Source organism: Octopus bimaculoides, chromosome 16 (assembly GCF_046866305.1).
Source record: "Octopus bimaculoides isolate indiv1 chromosome 16, ASM4686630v1, whole genome shotgun sequence".
Classification (NCBI taxonomy): Eukaryota; Metazoa; Mollusca; class Cephalopoda; order Octopoda; family Octopodidae; genus Octopus; species Octopus bimaculoides.
The window spans coordinates 22,722,112-22,740,991 of record NC_142943.1 but is presented as its reverse complement, the minus strand read 5'-3'; the positions used below and the strand labels follow the sequence as shown (position 1 = coordinate 22,740,991).

Sequence of the window (18,880 nt, the reverse complement as noted above, 5' to 3'; positions counted from 1 at the left end):
GGTTAAAAAGAAAAAAGCAAAAACAAAAAACGTCAACACACACACACATACTTACACACACACACACACATATATTTATTCATTATTTTACACTTTATCAATACTGCTTCTGATCCCATCTACACAAACACCTCTTCCTCATTTAATCTAAACCCTAACCATTAAACCTATATTACAACCCTAAAGTGCAACCTTAAAGTCTTAAACCATACGTCTTGACAAATTACAGCTTAATGCATCTTTTGAAACAGTGGAGAGTTGAGGAGGCAAAGATGGCAAACATTTTCGTGTAATCAACATCTCTGATGTTTAAAACACTTCTGAAAGATGTTTGTAAAAGGTCAAAAGTAAAAAAGTCACGACTAGAGGAGGGGAAGAGGGGCTTAACTTTTTAGATCTTAATATTTTCAGAAACTTTTTGCCAATTTGTGTTCTACAAATTCTATGTCGTAGAATTGTTTTTCGATTAAAGAAATGTTTTTCGATTAAAGTGTTTTCAACCCCACTCCTGACGGATGCTCAAATTAGACTTAACCTGTATCAATCACATTGATATTGGAGAGCATGAGACTGTTGGGATTTATCCATTGTGATTTTAAAAACGTATGTAAAAGATAATTCATTTTAATAGCATACTTTTGTTAGCAAATATGTTTCTTCTTACACACACACGGACTCACTTGGTGCGGGAGTGTTAAAGATTTAAATTACAAAAAAAATTACTTTTTACTTAAATCCCAGCAATGGACCATCTTTGGGCTAAACAAAACTTGTGTGTCACTTCCACATCATCATTCCATGTTCAAAAAATGTGTATTTGGAGAGAAAAATATTGAAAAACATCAATACATGTCAGTGACAGAGAAATGAGGAAGGTGCCAGATGGTCGTGGGGTGTGCTAGAAACACCAGCTAAATCTCCCAAATCACACATCTTTTTGTCTGAAAATTATTTGGAAATTATAAACAGAAACAAATAGCCGATTAAGACTGTCCGTATTGTAAAACTATGATTTTAAAAAAAGGAATTAATTAATTTTCTTAAAAATTGCGCAGTCGTACAAACTACTCGGAATAGAACACTAATCCACAATTTTTTTTCTGAAAATACCAAAAAATTAAAAAGTTATGACAGGTTAAAAAATTAAAAGTTATGACAGGTGTGCTTTGATTAGGACTCCGCTCATTGACGAAATTGTCGAAAAACCTTACAGTGATACATTTATTTCTGTTGTATTTCCCTCGGGTGACTCGCAGAGATAACACAACGAGTTATACAAATTTAATTATTACATTTATTATTCAATTACATACAAAGAACGCACTCACCCAATGTTCTTTATGAATAAACAAAAGTCATGTCCGCCATATATATCTCAATGACATTTTACTACGACAGTCCCACAAGACAACAACAATGAAACAATGAACTCAGACGAACCACATAGACACACGGAACGTCAGACGAATTACATATCTAACAGTCCATATAACAATTTCAAAACTCCACTTTAGCATTATTACTAATTAGTGCCCACCCAGATTATTTTGAAGCAGCCCCAGGCACTAAAGTCTGGTGATGGCCTTGCTCTTTAAAAATCAACATTAGAAACGATTTATATCAAAAAGTCTCTCCGAAATATTCCGAAGATGGTTAATATCTCTGGCCGCTTTATACCCAAGCAGTTTATACACATCTAAACATGTTTCATCCGCATTTTTGACGAAATCATACGACATCTTTAAACGCCATTCCAGAGAATGAAATTTAGCGTTTCGTGCTTTAACCGAATATGTACGTTTGTCCACATTTTTGCCTAGCATATTTTGGCGAATCCATTCTTGAACATTTTCTGTAAATGGAATGTGAAGGAAATGGTACATATCCTTCGCAACAGCAATAGGATTCTCGCTAAGATTTTCATAAAAAAGTGTCATTATTCTCTCTTTAAACTGTGGCATTTTCTTAAGTTCAAGATTTTTTATAGCATTATGATATATTTGTGAACAGAGTTTTTTTGCTACATTTTTATATTCCGAAATGCTATATGCACGAATTTCTGAACGGGATCTCAAAATAGCACGTGGATCTCTCATAAGGTGTACAACATATAGGTTCGAATCCGACTGTAATAACTCGGGTACTAAATTCATTTCAAGGCGGATTACTTTAGCAATTCTGACATTAGCTGAATTACACACATTTTGTAATTGTGGCAGGCATTTGTTAACCATCGGCACACTTTTATTGTTTTTAACACAATGATAAAAATCTTCACAAATTTCGCATCCTGACTGTGCTCTGTCAAGTAATGTTTCCACAAAAGTGTTACGAAAGTTACAACCAAGACATGCTTTCAAAATTTGTATTTTTCCCTTTTGTAACGATTTCTCAGTTACGAAATATCTGAAAAATATAAATGAAAAATACAAACTTTTCAAAACAAATAAAAGAGACTTAAATAATATAATTATATATAAAAAAAAAGACAGTCTAGAACAACATTCTTTGAAACTGTTAAGCAAAATAACATTCAAATTCAAACCAGAGAGATCGTAGCTTTTCCCAGCAACACAGAATTTTATCACGTCAAAGCACGCATCTTCAAATGAAAGTACCCTATATCTGGGTTATCTGATGAAATATATGGGAAGCTACCTATGAGTGCACGAACATTATAATGTTATCCATATCATTTTTTATGTTAGAGAAGTACTACGTTAAGCAGCAGTTTTTGCTGACTTTTGATTCATGTAACAGCATAAATGTAATTTGAACCAAATATATGGGAGCCGTCTAGACAAGTTATAGCTCCACTGTTGGTGTGTAAACTAATATGAAGGATTCGCCAGCAATTGGATATATCCACGCAATCATCAAACTAGCTCCTAGCTGTGCTTAATCTGAAAATGGCCTTATCAACTTCCACAATATTACCGCCTGCTTTGATACACACACACACACACACACACACACAAACATATATATATATATATATATATATATTTATATATATAAATATAAATATATATATACAGTGGCCCGGGAACAAAATTTGCTGGGGGGGGGGGGCAAACTCAGTTTCAAAATTTGGCACTACTGGAGAAGTGTGGATCCGAGTTCTGGGAGTGTGCATGTCACAAATTTGCGCATGCGCCCGCGTTAGTCGTAAGTAATCGAATTTAGCACACAGGTTAAAAAAAAACGAGACGCTCGCTACTTGCTGTAAATGGAGGGTGGGTTATCCATCTGATACAAGAAGAAAATTGCAGATAAATTGAATAAAAACATGAAAAATAGCAAAATGACATTTCATTGAAAAGTAAACCATTCTGAAAGATAGTTCAGAATGTTTTCAAAACATTCATCTCCAGCTTTCCCATATTTTATTAAGGGTTAGGGATTAGGGTTAGGGTTTAGGGTTAGGGTTTAGGGTTAGGGGTTAGGTTTAGGGTTGGGGTTTAAAGTTAGGGGAGGTGAATGTTTTTTTTCAGTATTCAATGATTATTTTTCACTTTTATATTCAACTTATCTGCAATTTTCTTTTTGTATTACATGGATAACCTCGCTCCTTTTACAGCAAGTAGCACGCGTCCGAGCATCTCGTTGTTTACCTCTCTGTTAAAATCAACTAGTAGCGCAAATCCGCGCGTCTCGTCATTTGCCTTGTGAGCTAAAATCGACTACTTACAACTAATGCGCGTGCACGCGCAAATTTGTGACATGCGCACTCTCAGAACTCAGGTCCATACTTCTCCTGTAGTACCCAAAATCTTTACAAACAAGGTGAAGTTTTCTAATTTGGGTATCAAAACAAACAAATGTTCAATAATAATAACTTTTATTATTATGAGGATCGACTGGAAAGTTAACAGGCTGACCAATATATTGTCATAGAATGTGGCTAAATGAAGTTCATTTTTAGATATTAGGATCTTTTCTGCTTGATTTCACCTAAAATTTTAAAATTAAGCGAAAATTTTCAAATTTGATATATTGGTGTAATTTTCCCGTTGAATCTGATGCTATTCACTTATTCCAGAAAAACTTTAGAAAACTGTAACAGAGGTTTAAAGTTTGATCATTTTCCCCTCCATCAGAGAACAGGATGTGGAAGCTGGCATTTTGTACAAGGTAACAACATTACAATGTTAAGACATTCAACGATGGAAGTTTTAATAAAGTTTTGTGAAATGTTGGATAAACATACTGTTGGTTTAGTTCATGTGAACAATACACATTTTTGAAATTGGAATAAAATTGACGCAATTGAAAAGTGAAAATCAAACAGAAAGGATTATCTGCATACTTCTTTCAGCGATTCATTGCTTCGATTGCCTTGGAAAAGAAGCTATCCTGTTAGTTAAACAAGTTTTCAACAGCTGATAAGACATCATCACTATGATATTGGTTCCAAACCGAGGATTTTTTTTATATATATGTAGGGGATATAGATAAGATGAGGTCAAATCACTAAAGTAGTGTGGGTGGCTTAGCAGTCCGAAGCCAATCACACACAGCAGCCATCGAAACCAATTACTTGTGCATTGGAGTATTTGTTTCGATGAAGGAAAAACATACTCGACAGTTTTCCTTGCGTTTGGCCTTGATAGCCTTTCGCAACTGCCTTAGAAAGGTGGCACAGTACAGCACTCTCCATTGATGGTGAGAGCCTTTTGAAAGTAGTCAATAAACACGATGCTTTTTGCAATCCGAAATACTGAGGTCATCACCTTCCCTGCAGATTAAACGATCTTGATTACCTTTAGAGTAAGTGTTGAGTGTCTCCACTGTTAGATTATCTCTTATTCTCTAACTCAAAATGATAAACCCAACACATTTAAGGAAACTGGATTTGCCTCAAGCAATGTCAGATATCATCGAAATGTGATCAGCCTGGTGCCCTTTTAATCAGGTGTCAGAAGAAGCAACACCCACCAAGCAGAAACTTTCATCATGCCAAATTTATTGTGTAGAATATTCTCAGCTCTCACACGTGATATGCTAATAACACTGGCAATTTATCTTTTTTTGTCCAGTGAAGGCAGTTGCAGACTGTTCAGATCATTAGTCTTCTCAAAATTATATCTGCTCAAATCAGTTAATCAGTTTTGCACTGTTGATAAAACTGGAGCATCATCCTCCGATATATCAACATGTTCTTAGGGACTAAATCCTTTTTCTACAGGTACTTGATAACAGCATGATGCCAAATTTTATTCATCTTGAAGAGAAGTCACTAATAGTTACTTTTGAAGTTTTCTCTGAACATTCAAATGTCAGTTTACCAAGAAAGAAATAATGAAGCTATAAGAAGTGTTAAAATGGAAGTAAGCCGAGTTTATGCATCACTCCATAGTTCACACGTATATAAAAAAAACTGTATCAACATATTCCAAAAGTTTTCCTACGCTCACACGTTTTGTTAATGAAACGTTTCATGAGGATGTGCAAAGTGTTTTCATCGTATATAATTTTATGTACATGCATTATGGCACAATGTGTAAGACGGTGCTGTGTCATTGTGGTACGGAGCCAGGTCTTCAAATGACGAAGTGCACTGAATGTTCTTTCGCTTGATGCAACAGATACAGGTGAAGACAAGACAAGCTGCATTAACACCAACACTTGTGGCACACTAGAACGAAAAATAGCATCAAACGCTCTCCATTTTTCAACTACGTCATTAAATGATTTAGGCAATTTTTTCATTTCCGTCCATAGGCCAGCAAGAAGTTTGATTTGAGATGATAGTAAGAGCAAATCAAAAGAAGCAGGTAGATGTGCATTTTCAAAGTTAAATACTCCACAAGTGACTGCTGACAACAGCAACTCCTCTTGCTCAGAGCATACACGTATTCCCTGTTGCTGAAACCAGCGAGTCAATTCATTTTCGATGACAGCCACTATAGAGAAAAATTGCCGACGCCAGTCATCGGTGACAGAAAGAGCAACTTCTTCAGTAGTTGTTGTGTGCCTAAAGCGCAGTGGTGTATTTTTAGATCGCGAAATGTTGGGCATTTTCACCAAGTCAGAAGAGGATACTTCATCGAAATATTATTCAAAAACCTCACTTCTCATTTTTGAAAGAGAGTTTTTCAACTTTTCAATCAATTTCAAGCAATCACCGGCTGTCGTGCCTGGACGCTGTAAGCTACGTGCCACTGGCTCACATACCCCAAATATATCCCCAGTGATTTTAATGCCGAATAAAATGGAAGCTTTGCCAGATTGTTTTAACAGCCCATTAACAGTAGCCTTTGTTGTTGCTCTTAACGACAAGTCATTAAGAAGGTCAAGTAAAAAATTTTGAATGTTCTTATAATTGTTTCTGCTCGTTTCAGTGCTGTTGCTCTAATGCACCACCGAGTTGGACACACTGCTTGCAACATGATGACATTCTCACCACAAAGATTTGTCCATTGTGCTTTTCTTTTTGGTGACTCTTTTACAAGACTAGCGCATTGATAAACAAAGTTCAATGCATCAGCTACAAAGGTAACCTTAGAACTAACTTCTTGGAGGACAAGGTCTAGGGAGTGGTTTCCACAGTGTACAAAATATGTACCTGGAAACAAATTTTTCAATCGCAATTGTACACCTGAAATGTTTCCACTCATGGTACTTGCACCATCAAATGAAAAACAGCATAACTTTGAGCCAAGTGAAATGTTTAGGTGACAAAAAACATCTAGAATAATCTTAGTCAGTGTCTTCGAAGAGCAGTCAGGGGGATTATAAAAACGTAGAAAATCCTCATTGACATTCAGGTCTTCAGAAACGTACCGGACAGTGATTGATACTTGTTCCATGCCAGAGCAATTAGTGGTACCATCACATATAATGCCAATAAATCTGGAATTTTCTACTTTTATTTTGATCTCATGTAAAATGTTATGAGCATATGCCTCTAAAATTTCATTTTGAATTGTATCAGAGAGGAAATTGTTCCGACGCTTAAACCACTGGCTTACTTCTGCACTGCATTCTTCAGCAAGTTCCCTTACAAGATTTACGAAGTTTCCCATAAGATTTTGAATTTCTGTTGAATACAACATGGCAGATGATTAAAAAGGGCAGACACAAGAAAGAAAAAATAAGTAAAGAACCACGTATAAGGCCACTGAATTGTAACGAAAGAACTCTGGTCGAACAAAAACCTGAAAAACAAATAGTGAACATCAAATAAATAGTGCTTGTGTTTTTATTGGCAAAACCAGCAACATGACCTCCCATCCAATATGCTTCAAAAGACGATAGGCCATACTAGAGCACCGTCTTTTATTTGAAGAAATCAAAGCCAGGAATTATTCTTTGGAAGCCTCATATTAATTCTATCGCCTCTTTTTTCGAACCGCCAAGTTACAGGGGCATAATCGCATCAACTTTAGTTATCAGGCGATGGTGGGGTGACATACAGACACACAAATACATACATTAGTATGTATATGCGTGCGTGTATGTGCGCTTACATATGTACCTACCTACCTACCTCTCTCTATGTATATATATGTATATATACACACACACACACACACACACATATATTATATATATATATATTATATATATATATATATATATATATATATATATATATATATATATATATATATATATATATATATATATATATATATATACATATGTGATAATATACGGTTAAACCATATAACCGGAGGAGAGCTTACTCTACAAGTAGAGAAGTGGGTAAATATAAATAGACCTCGTAACGATACCAGCTAGCAAATGGTTTCACGGCGAATTGGGGCCCTAAGTGACTTTTGTAAAGTCATTGGGGAGAATCCCGAACCGATTATCGAGGTCTGTTTATATTTATATATATATCGTATATTTATAAAGAGGGCAAATTTAGCCATTTCTCCATAGATTGAAAAAAAAGATGAACAACTTTAATCGATTTCCGAACATTATTGGGTTCTCATCAGAGGCGTAGTGGTTCAAACATGAAAAATAGAACTTATGTTGAGTCAGTCTCAATAAGTATAGATTTATTGATCGGAGAAAGTTACAAAGTGACTGAAGGTTCGAGAGTTTTCTATATAAAACGAAAAAGCAGGACAGTATCGGAAACAGATATGACGCAGATACTATTTTATATATAGGCAGGAAGAATTAAGGCAAGATAAAAAAATGAAAGTCGTCAATATATAAGGCATTCTGCCTAAACTACGTCTTTAAGATACGATTAAGAAACTATTTCCTAAGGAACTCAAGAGAAGGATAAAAAGAGCAGATAGAGAGGAATAAAGACAAAAAGGAAAGTAAAGATGGAATGAAAAGGTGAATCAAGACTAAAGTTGGAGTTGAAAAAAAAGGCACTTACCCAGGCTTTGGTCAAGCAAATAATGGTATGGAATATTGAATGGTCGTTTTGTATTGAAAGAATTTTGAAGGGGTTTTATTTTTAGACTGGGGTCAAACGGTCGAATCCATTCAACTATGTTTTAAGTCTTTAGCAACACCAATTACAAAGAACTTGGGAGTGGTACTAAAAGATGGAGAGAAGTATTGACAGACAGAAACTGGGTGGAAGCTGTCTTCAATAATTCAAGTAATGCTATATATTCAAAATTAACCATACATGCTGGTTTTGTTGTTGTTATTGTTGCTGCTACTGTTGTTATTGTCACTTACTTTTTTGTATTTTGATGCTACTTGCCTTAAGAAGTTAGTGGTCCTAAACTCCATAGGGAATTTTATGCTAGCTTCATCACTTTTATTTATTTATATATTTATTTTTTCTTTGTTTTGAAACGAGATCGAACTTAGGCATTTTATACCGATAGATTTTAGACACTTTTTTTCTGCAACTGGTAAGATTATGTAGGGGGTGCAAATTTTGATCTTGCACCCCCTGAAAATTCTAGAGGGTGCGGGTGCACCCGCTGCACCCCCCCGGATCTTTCAAACTTGGGATACTGGTAGAATGTGTCATATAAAACATCTTTTTCTCTTAGCCTTCTTAACAAAAATTAGTTCTTAATAAGTTATTTCATGTTAAAGTTGTCGTATTTCTGTAATTTCAACCAATCACTGACGTCTATTCAGCTGAATACAGTTACTGCTCTTTTTATAAACAATAATTTTTACCGGTGTCAAGAGTGTTATTCCCTGTTTAATTATATCATTATTCCCTAGTAAGGGTTTAGGGTTTTAGGGTTAGGGTTCGGGTTTTAGAGTTAGGGTTACGGTTTTAGGGTTAGGGTTGGGGTTAGGGTTAGGGTTATGGTTATGAGTTATAGGGTTTTAGGGTTAGGGTTATGAGTGAGGTTATGGCAAAAATATTCATAACTCTAACCGTAATCCTAAAACTAACCCTAACTCTAAAACCTGAACCCTAACCCTAAAACCCTAAAGCTAAAACCAGTACAAACGCACGAACGATGTCATAAATAAGAGTAACACGGGTAGTTGTTGGTGACAAACAACGGCACTAATTTTATTCAAGGGAAAAGATCCCATGACAGCGTTGTTTACATTCCACGGCAATAATTGTTTTCACCTCAATAGACGTCAGTGATTGGTTGAAATTACGGAAATACGACAACTTTTTACATGAAATACAAAATTTTTTATCTGTTCTATAACACAAAATGTACAAATATACGAAGTTTGAAAGTGTTTCGGTACCAAAAACACTACATAAAACATAAATGAAAAATGTTGCCCGTCAAACCAAAAAGATCCACACCCCCTGTTCCCGGGCCTTTGTATATATATATATATATATATATATATATATATATATATATATATATATACATATACTCCAAGAGAGTTAAGGGTTGAGGATTCAACCCACTAAGGGATATATAAGGACTAGTGTACTTTCCTGCTTTATAGCAGTCATCAAGGTCTGACAGATGTGTTTTAACTGTAGTTGACTGGCTGTCTTTTTTACCTTTATACACGTTTCTTTGAACAACAGCAGTAGGTGTTTGGCTATTTTTAGAGATGAAGCCAAACCATTTTTTAATGTTTATTTTTAGAAATGATGACATTTGAGAGATTATTTTTGTTTTAATTATAGGGATAAGATTTTTAAACCCCAAGTAAGATTAATTTAATCATTGTTTGTTAAGAGTGGGTTTGAATTTCTTAATAAAGTCCTTTTCTTTCCGTTTTCTGTCAATTTCATTCAGGTTGTAAAGTTTATGAAATGGAAATATCATAAAAGTTTTTCGACCACATGTTGCCAGATGGTTACTCAGTGGTATTTGGCGGACCTCTGGGTTTTTAATCTGTTGTTGATGTACACGTGAGCGTTCCGATAATGCATTACCTGTCTGGCCAACGTACAGTTCTTCACAATTTGGGAATTTGATGCAGTAGATTAGATTTCTACTTTTGCAGTTCATGCTCGCATTGGTGAATATTTTCCCTGTTTTTGTGTTCATATATGGGCCGGTATGAATTGATTGGCATGTACCGCATCGGCTATCATTGCATTTGGACACAGTGAATGTTTGATTTTTGTTGCTGAGGTCAAACCTTGCCTTTGTTAATAGCTTTTTCAAGTTTTTAGGTTGTCTCTTACTGAGAGTTATACTTTGATCTGTAATGATATTTCTCAATTACTTACTTTGTGCAAGGATCGGTAAGTTCGCTTTAGCGATATTGAAGATGTTCTGATGGCATGGATTGTGTGTCACTATAAATGGCATGATTTGTTCTTGTTTTTCTCTTCTTTGCGGTGTCTTCAGTTGTTGTATGGGTATTTTCGAAGCCTGCTGAATACCATTTTCTATAAGTTGTGACGGATAATTTTGCTTGAGCAGAAATTCTTTCAGTTCCATCAGACGCTGATTTCTGGTCTTTACATCCTCTACAATAGTACAGATTCTTCTGGTTAAGCAGTATGGGATGTTATGTTTTGTATGGGGTGGATGGCACGATTTAAAATTCAGGTATTGGTGTGTATCTGTGTGTTTATAATATATATCTGTGGTAATGGCGGGGTTCTTATTAACTACCATTATATCTAGAAATGGTAATTTGGTACTGCTCATCTCCTTTATAAATTGGATGGATGGATGGATGTAGGTTGTTGAATTCTTCCACAGTGTTTTGAGATTTTGTCCAGATTATAAAGCAATCGTCGAGGTATCTCTTCCATACTTTTTCAATATACTTTCTAAATTCAGTGTTGTATCTCTCCTCTATTTCCTGGTAGAGTTTTTGTTCTAAGTAACCCATCACCGAATTCGCATAAACGAGAGCAAACCTCGTTCCCATAGCCGTGCCTTTAATTTGGATATAGTTCTTTCCATTGAAGAAGAAAGTGTTGTTTTCCAGAATAAGTCTCACTGAGTCTAGTATAAATGTCACCGTGAATCTGTTGGGAATTGCTTCTATGTGTTTATCTACTCAGTATTTGATCGCCTTTATTCCTAAATCATGTGGGATATTGACGTATAGGATTACTACATCAAAGCTTTGTAGGATTGAATTTGTTTCACTGGTTTTGGGAAGATGGGATAAAAAGTCGATGTCATCCCGAATGAAGCTGGGTATGTAGGTACAAAGTGACTTCAAAAGAATGTCGATGAAATTGCTTAGACAATAAGTAGGGCATGCTTGGCCAGCTATAATTGGTCTAAGTTTTAAATCTTTTGGATATAGCTCTTTTATGTATTCGCTTCCTTGTTCTTTTACTGCCTGTTGAATATCTTCTGACTTATGTATTTTAGGTAAGCCGTAAAAGTTACTGGGTTTTGGTTCGAAATTGGTGATGTAGTCTCTTTCGTTGTCAGTGAGTGAGTTGTAGTGTTTAGAAATCAGGTGGTTGATCTTCTTCATGATGTGGTGGTCTATATTCGAGGGTATTTCACAATAGAAGGTTGTATCCTTCAGTTGTTCCTCAACCAAATCCTTGTAGTATTCCACATCCATGATAACGATTGCACCCTCTTTATCTGCTTGTCTAATTATTATTGTTTCATCGTTTTGTATGCGTTTAAGTGCAGATATCTCTGATTTGTTAATGTTCGGTCTAATTTTGGTATTTTGTTTTAGGGGGAAGTTTGATAGGGTGTCAATATATTGGTCAAGGTAGATATTTTTGCCTTTTGGTGGGGTGAAATTTGATTTATTTCTCACTAAAGAATCTTCGGTTTCATTATTATTATTATTATTATTGGTGGTGAAGAATTCCACGAGTCGTAACTTGCAACAGAATTTCTAGATATCTTCCTTTAGTTCATGGTGGTTGACTGTTAATGTAGGTGTAAATTTCAGGCCTTTTAACAGAAGTTGGGTTTCATCATTGTCAAGATCTCTTCTGGAAAGATTAATTATCTTAGGATCTATATGTCCAGTTGTTTTGGGTATGTTTCCTCTTGTGATGTTTCTTTCTCCGGTGTTTGTTGTCCTGACATTAAAAAATGAATTTTTTTCTGTTTCTGGTTTCTATTTTTGTTGGTGTTGACTTGAAGTTTGTGCTTTCGTTGTGTTATTTTACCTGGCATTGTTATGTTTTCCATCCTATTTTCGGAATTATACATCTTCCTTTTCAATTTGTTAATATTGGTTTTAATGATCTGAGAGGATGGTCTAGTATTGTTTCTAGTTCTAGGTCGGGTTTTTGCCCAGTTTTTTGTAGGTAGTCTTTGTTGAGACTTTGTAAATGATCTGGTGTTCCTACGTCTAATGGTCTGATCAGAGAAATATTTATTTTGTTCATGTGTTTTGTTTATAATGTGTACATTAGGGTGTTTGCGTACAAAAAGGGAAAAGTTCTAACCGTAGTTCCTCTTTGACTCCTGGCGGAATGGGCGTTCATGTTGCCTCATGCTCTGGCTTTTGTTACGTTGGTGAGATTGTTCTTTTTTACTGTTATTTCTCTGGGTTTTAAATTCTTTACCGTAGTTGGTAGAATATTTATCCAGGAATAGTTGTTTCTGCTGCCATACTTTTCTTGATTTGTTCTCTTCTTTGGAGATATCTTTGATCCATAGTTCGCGCATTTTTTCTTTTACATTGCTGGTTGCTAGTTTTGATATTTCATCTTCAATAAGACTGTCGATTGCTTCATATTTGGTTTTGCAACGGGATTGTTTAGACAGGGTAACAGAGATGTCGGTCCTGAATTTTGTTAAGGCGAGATCCCATCGGAGTTTTGTTTCCTCCTCTGGTTCTCCTGTAATTTCTTTAATTAGGTACTTCCGAGGAAGTATGGGTGCCGTTAAGGAAATCCATTTCGAGTGTGTTTCGGCATACTTTTTGCATTTATATGCTTTCAAGAAGTTTTCTTATATTGAGAGATTTCTTCCATGTCTGCCAAATTTCTTTTCTTTTTCGGTGAGCTTCGTTTTCCAGATTCCTTTCGTTTATTTCTGATATCCACGGAAGTTGTGGTAGGTTTTCTTTGGTAGACTTTATAATTGTTGGTATGATTTCCGTGAGGTTCTTCATTTCATTGTTTATATGTTCGTTGATAAGTTTTCCATCTGTTGACTGTTTTTCTATTTCTTTTAAGATAGAGGATTGTGTTTCCATCATTGTGACGAGGGCTGATAGTTTCGATGAAATTTCCATTAGAATTTTTTCCGATTCTCTTAATTTTGTTCGTTGCTTCACAGACAAGTTGGCTTAACCACAATAGAAATCTATATATATATATAAATAAAAAATTAAAAAAATTAAAAAAGTGTATAGAGGAATATATTATTTAAAAGAGTTCCAACTCTGTTTTTTATGTTTTATTTATATTCTTATAAAATTAATGTGGGATGTAGAATATGGAATATATAATATAAATAGTAAAATGAAATGAAGTATTGAATGTCTTATTGAATAAATGAAGTATTGAGTATTAAATATATAAGGACATTAAATATATAAGGACTAGTATACTTTCCTGCTTTATAGCAGTCATCAAGGTCTGACAGATGTGTTTTAACTGTAGTTGACTGGCTGTCTTTTTTACCTTTATACACGTTTCTTTGAACAACAGCAGTAGGTGTTTGGCTATTTTTAGAGATGATGCCAAACCATTTTTCAATGTTTATTTTTAGAAATGATGACATTTGAGAGATTATTTCTGTTTTAATTATAGGGATAAGATTTTTAAACCCCAAGTAAAATTAATTTAATCATTGTTTGTTAAGAGTGGGTTTGAATTTCTTAATAAAGTCCTTTTCTTTCCGTTTTCTGTCAATTTCATTCAGGTTGTAAAGTTTATGAAATGGAAATATCATAAAAGTTTTTCGACCACATGTATATATATATATATATATATATATATATATATATATATGCTAATAATATAGCCTGAACAGGATAAACTACCCCTATTTTGCAGAAAAGAGTCTAAGTGGTTAGCTGTGGACTCGAACTCACATCCCCGTGTTTAAGCGTCACGATGCTTTGACCGATTAAGCTAAACTACCCCACTACAAACTCCTCTGTAAATTTAAGATGTATAGAAATTGAGAATTTAAAATCAATTCTTTAACTAAGACATCTCAACGCTTCTAAAAGCAAACTTCGTTTGTTTATTTACGTAAGTCGTAATTTGAATTTATATATATATATGTGTGTGTGTGTGCGTGTGTGTATATATATTTATATATATATCTAGATATGTATGTATATATATATATATATATATATGTGTGTGTGTGTGTGTGTGTGTGTGTGTGTGTGTGTGTGTGTGTGTGTGTGTGTGTGTGTGTGTGTGTGTCAGACGGGACCTTGATGACTGCTATAAAGCAGGAAAGTATACTAGCCTTATATATTTAATACTCAATATTTCATATATTCAATAAGACATTCAATACTTCATTTCATTTTACTATTTATATGATATATTCCACATTTTATATCCCGCATTAATTTTATAAGAATAGAAATATAGAAATAAAACAAAAAACATACTGAGTTGGAAGTCTTTTAAATAATATATTCCTCTATACACTATCATACAAACCTCCGTTTTTTTAATTTTTTTTATTTATATATATATACCTACCGCGTAAACAGATAGAGAGGGAAACATAACAGATTTTTTCATTATCGTATTTTTACTGGATTATTTTGTAAACAATATTACGAAACTTCATGTTTTCGAGTCCCCTTCTACCTCCGGTGTTTAACAGATTGAGAGAGAGAGAGAAACATAACAGATTTTTTCATTATCGTCTTTTTACTGGATTATGTTGCAAACAATGTTACGAAACTTTATGTTTTCGAATTATATATATATATGCTTTCGGTGCAAATGGTTTTGTTATACGACGCCGTATTTTACAATCCTGTAAATAATAATGATAATGGTATTCTTATATAACATTAATGTTTATGGCGTTCACCGTGCAATTACTAAGGAAAATAGTCTAATAACGAGGCATATAAGCACTCGACAGAAAAAAGAAGGCTTTCCTATCTGTGTGAAGGTACCACACTTATTCATGCTAACAAAGGCATGTGGGTTCGCGTCCCACGCAGGTGGGAAAGCCTTCTTTTTTTCTGTCGAGGGCTTATATGCTCCGTTATTAGACTATTTTCGTTACTCATTGCACGGTGAACGGCATAAGCTTTAAGCTTATATAAAAATACCATTATTATTATTTACAGTATTGTAAAATACGGCACCGTATAATAAAGCCATTCGCACCGAAAGCATACATACATATATATATATATATATATATATATATATATGTGTAGTGAAACTACCTACCGCCATTAGATACAAAACTACTATCGCCATTCTTCTCATTTAAATATAAACAAACGCGAACGTAGGGGAAAACACCAGCCTTGTCATCACGTGACTGATTATTATTTGAAGCGGCAAATTCTTCGAACCGTTCCCGCCAGAACGCAAACTGACCAATCACAGCCCTTAATAAGGTCACGTGATAGTGTTTTTCTACTACCATCTTGGAGCCCCCTTAACGCCGTAAATAGACCAACTCATACCCAACAATTTGTCTCGGTCCAGTTTCTCTATAGAGACTGTTCCGTGTACCACACGACAGCAGCAGCAACAATTAGCCAGCGACCACTTCAACAGCTTCGTCCAGCCAACGATGACCACCGCCGTCGCCACATCAGCAATACGAGTCTACGACTACTAACCAGCAACATCGTCATGACCAACACGATTACTACCAAGCATCAATCTCCACCAGCGTCAACACGACTTTCTATGTACACCAAACTAAACCACCGCGGCACACATCTCTCTCTTCGATTCTGTTAGGTGACTTAGCTTCACCACGATAAATAAACAGACAAGAGATTTCAGCCTGCGATAAACGTCTGTCCTCAAAGCCCTGGCATCAAACCAAAACACAACTAGTGATAAGCTCTGCCAAACGACGAACATCTGTATAACAGGAATCACGGCCCGGCATCGATGCCACGACATCACAGCTAGTGATCAGCTCTGCCACACTCAGCCCCCTCACTTTCACATACAGAACTTTTCCTATAGTGTACTAAAGAACTGGTATAATTGCTCACGTGTTATTGACTCTCTTTCTATCTGCTGTAATAACTAACATACACACACATGTATCACTCACATACATACTTTTCTTTGTACGACGGCCTGTCTTTGATTATGTTCTTATATGTCGCATTCACACTCACTCACAGACATACATCTTTAACGCTACAATAAATATTTCTGTTATTCATCTAATACGGTTGTGGTCTTTCATTACTGATCATCTATGTTATCGTCGCATAACATATCATGTATATCATCCATGTGATATATCTATTTTGTGTTCGACCGTGTGACACGTTTAAATAAAAGGAGTCCTCTGTTTTTCCATTCGTCACCATTTCTCCTTTTTGAGTTCGCACGGTCGTTCCTTACATATATATTTATATATATATATATATATAATGCGAGAGAGTTAGGGGTTGAGGGTTCAACCCACTAAGGGATAGGATCTATCCAATGTACTGTAGGGCGTTAACTGTGTATTAATGCCTCACGCTATCGAGGGACTAAATAAGTAAAAAAACTATCAAAAATAAGCAACATTTTTATATATCTTGACCATACGTGTACTGATGAACAAAAGAATACAGGTTACTTCACAGTTTTTTCTGTATTTGATTGAGAAACCAGTGGTCTACCGTTGAGTTAAATGTTTTTAAGAGATAAATTTTGAAAAGCTGCATTCCCTTGCTTTCGGTAAATATGTTGCTTATTTTTGGTAGTTTTTTTTACTTATTTAGTCCCTCGATAGCGTGAGGCATTAATACACAGTTAATGCCCTTTATATATAATTAAATATATCTATGAAGAAACGATGAATTTTTTCATTACAAAATTTTTTGTTATTTTTTTCATTATAAGGTTTTTTTCACGCTGACTACTTGATGAATTCTTATAAAGAATTTATCCTATATTATATTATAAATAATTAGAATATATTCAGTGCTGAATATTATTCTGTATAAGCACATGTTACCGAGATGCAACTGGATAAATTCAAATCTCTTTCAGGGATATATAATTGTGAACAAGAGTCATCGTTGCTGTGATGGCTACATCGTGGTAGGTTGATTCTTGTTTATTTTTATATATCTTGACCATACGTGTACTGATGAACAAAAGAATACAGGTTACTTCACAGTTTTTTCTGTATTTGATTGAGAAACCAGTGGTCTACCGTTGAGTTAAATGTTTTTAAGAGATAAATTTTGAAAAGCTGCATTCCCTCGCTTTCGGTAAATATGTTGCTTATTTTTGGTAGTTTTTTTTACTTATTTAGTCCCTCGATAGCGTGAGGCATTAATACACAGTTAATGCCCTTTATATATATAAAAGGCATTAAATATATCTATGAAGAAACGATGAATTTTTTCATTACGAAATTTTTTGTAATTTTTTTCATTATGAGGTTATTTTCTCGCTGACTACTTGATAAATTCTTATAAAGAATTTATCCTATATATATATATATATATATATATATATATATATATAAGTCAGTAAATAGTGGGGTTGTGTTAACCGCACGTGGAGAAATAATAGGAAAATGAAAAAAAGCCAGAATGCTGAACTGGAAGCATAATTTAATAATGATTTTTTCGAACCGGTTTTCATTGCGAAGAAGCAAATTATCAAGAAGAAGGAGAATGAAAATGTTCTTTTACAAAGAAGTACAAAATGAAGAAAATAATATATAAAACAATAATATATATTAAAAAATATATAAAAAAATAAATATACCCATACTTTATATTGTCTTTGAGCTTTTGTAGTTCAATAGTAGTTCATGTATAATTTGGTAGGAAAAATAAGGATGCATGAGGGTTGAGAGTTTTGTTAGGTTTAAAAAAAGGGTTAAGAGTTTGTGTTAAGCAGGAAATGTGGTGTCAAAACAGGAAGTGTGTGTAAGGGGAGACAAGTGTTTTTGGTTGGAGTTATGAACTCTTTTTTCCCAAACAGGAAATTTGTGTCTGTTCATAGAGGAATAAGGTCACTGAGGGGTGTGTGTGTTAAGAAATGGTTGGAATTTCTCTATGAAAAGATTCTCCTTGTTGATTCTTTCTTGTGTGGAGATTCTGTCTTTACATTGATAGAAAGGGAATATAATGAATTTAGGGTTTTTGTTTCTGGCGCAAGAGTCTATGTGGCCACTGAGTGGAATTTGGCGGTATTAAGGGAGGTTTATTTGTTCCTTATGGACAGCTACTCTTCTATGTAATGGGAGGCTCGTCTGTCCGATATAGACGTTTTGGCAACCTGCGCAAGTATGGACATAAATGAGGTTACTCGAGGAACAAGAGAAATTGGTTTTAATTTTAAACTTTGTTCCTCGTTTGAAGGTAAATTCAGAGCCTTCAAGTAGGTAGGGGCAGGTGCCACAATTAGGGCGTGCACATT

General features: G+C 34.7%; 1 protein-coding gene across 1 annotated transcript in view; it reads right to left on the bottom strand.

Moving 5' to 3' along the window:
* Window positions 1-1,271: 1,271 nt before the first annotated feature.
* The window catches only part of LOC106880558 (carbohydrate sulfotransferase 1), a 56,273-nt gene continuing 38,664 nt past the window's right edge, over window positions 1,272-18,880 (bottom strand). Inside the window, exon 5 of the mRNA XM_089364265.1 lies at window positions 1,272-2,406. Coding sequence (XP_089220391.1) covers window positions 1,605-2,406 — 802 coding nt within the window. The 3' untranslated portion in view covers window positions 1,272-1,604. The remainder of the gene's footprint in view (window positions 2,407-18,880) is intronic.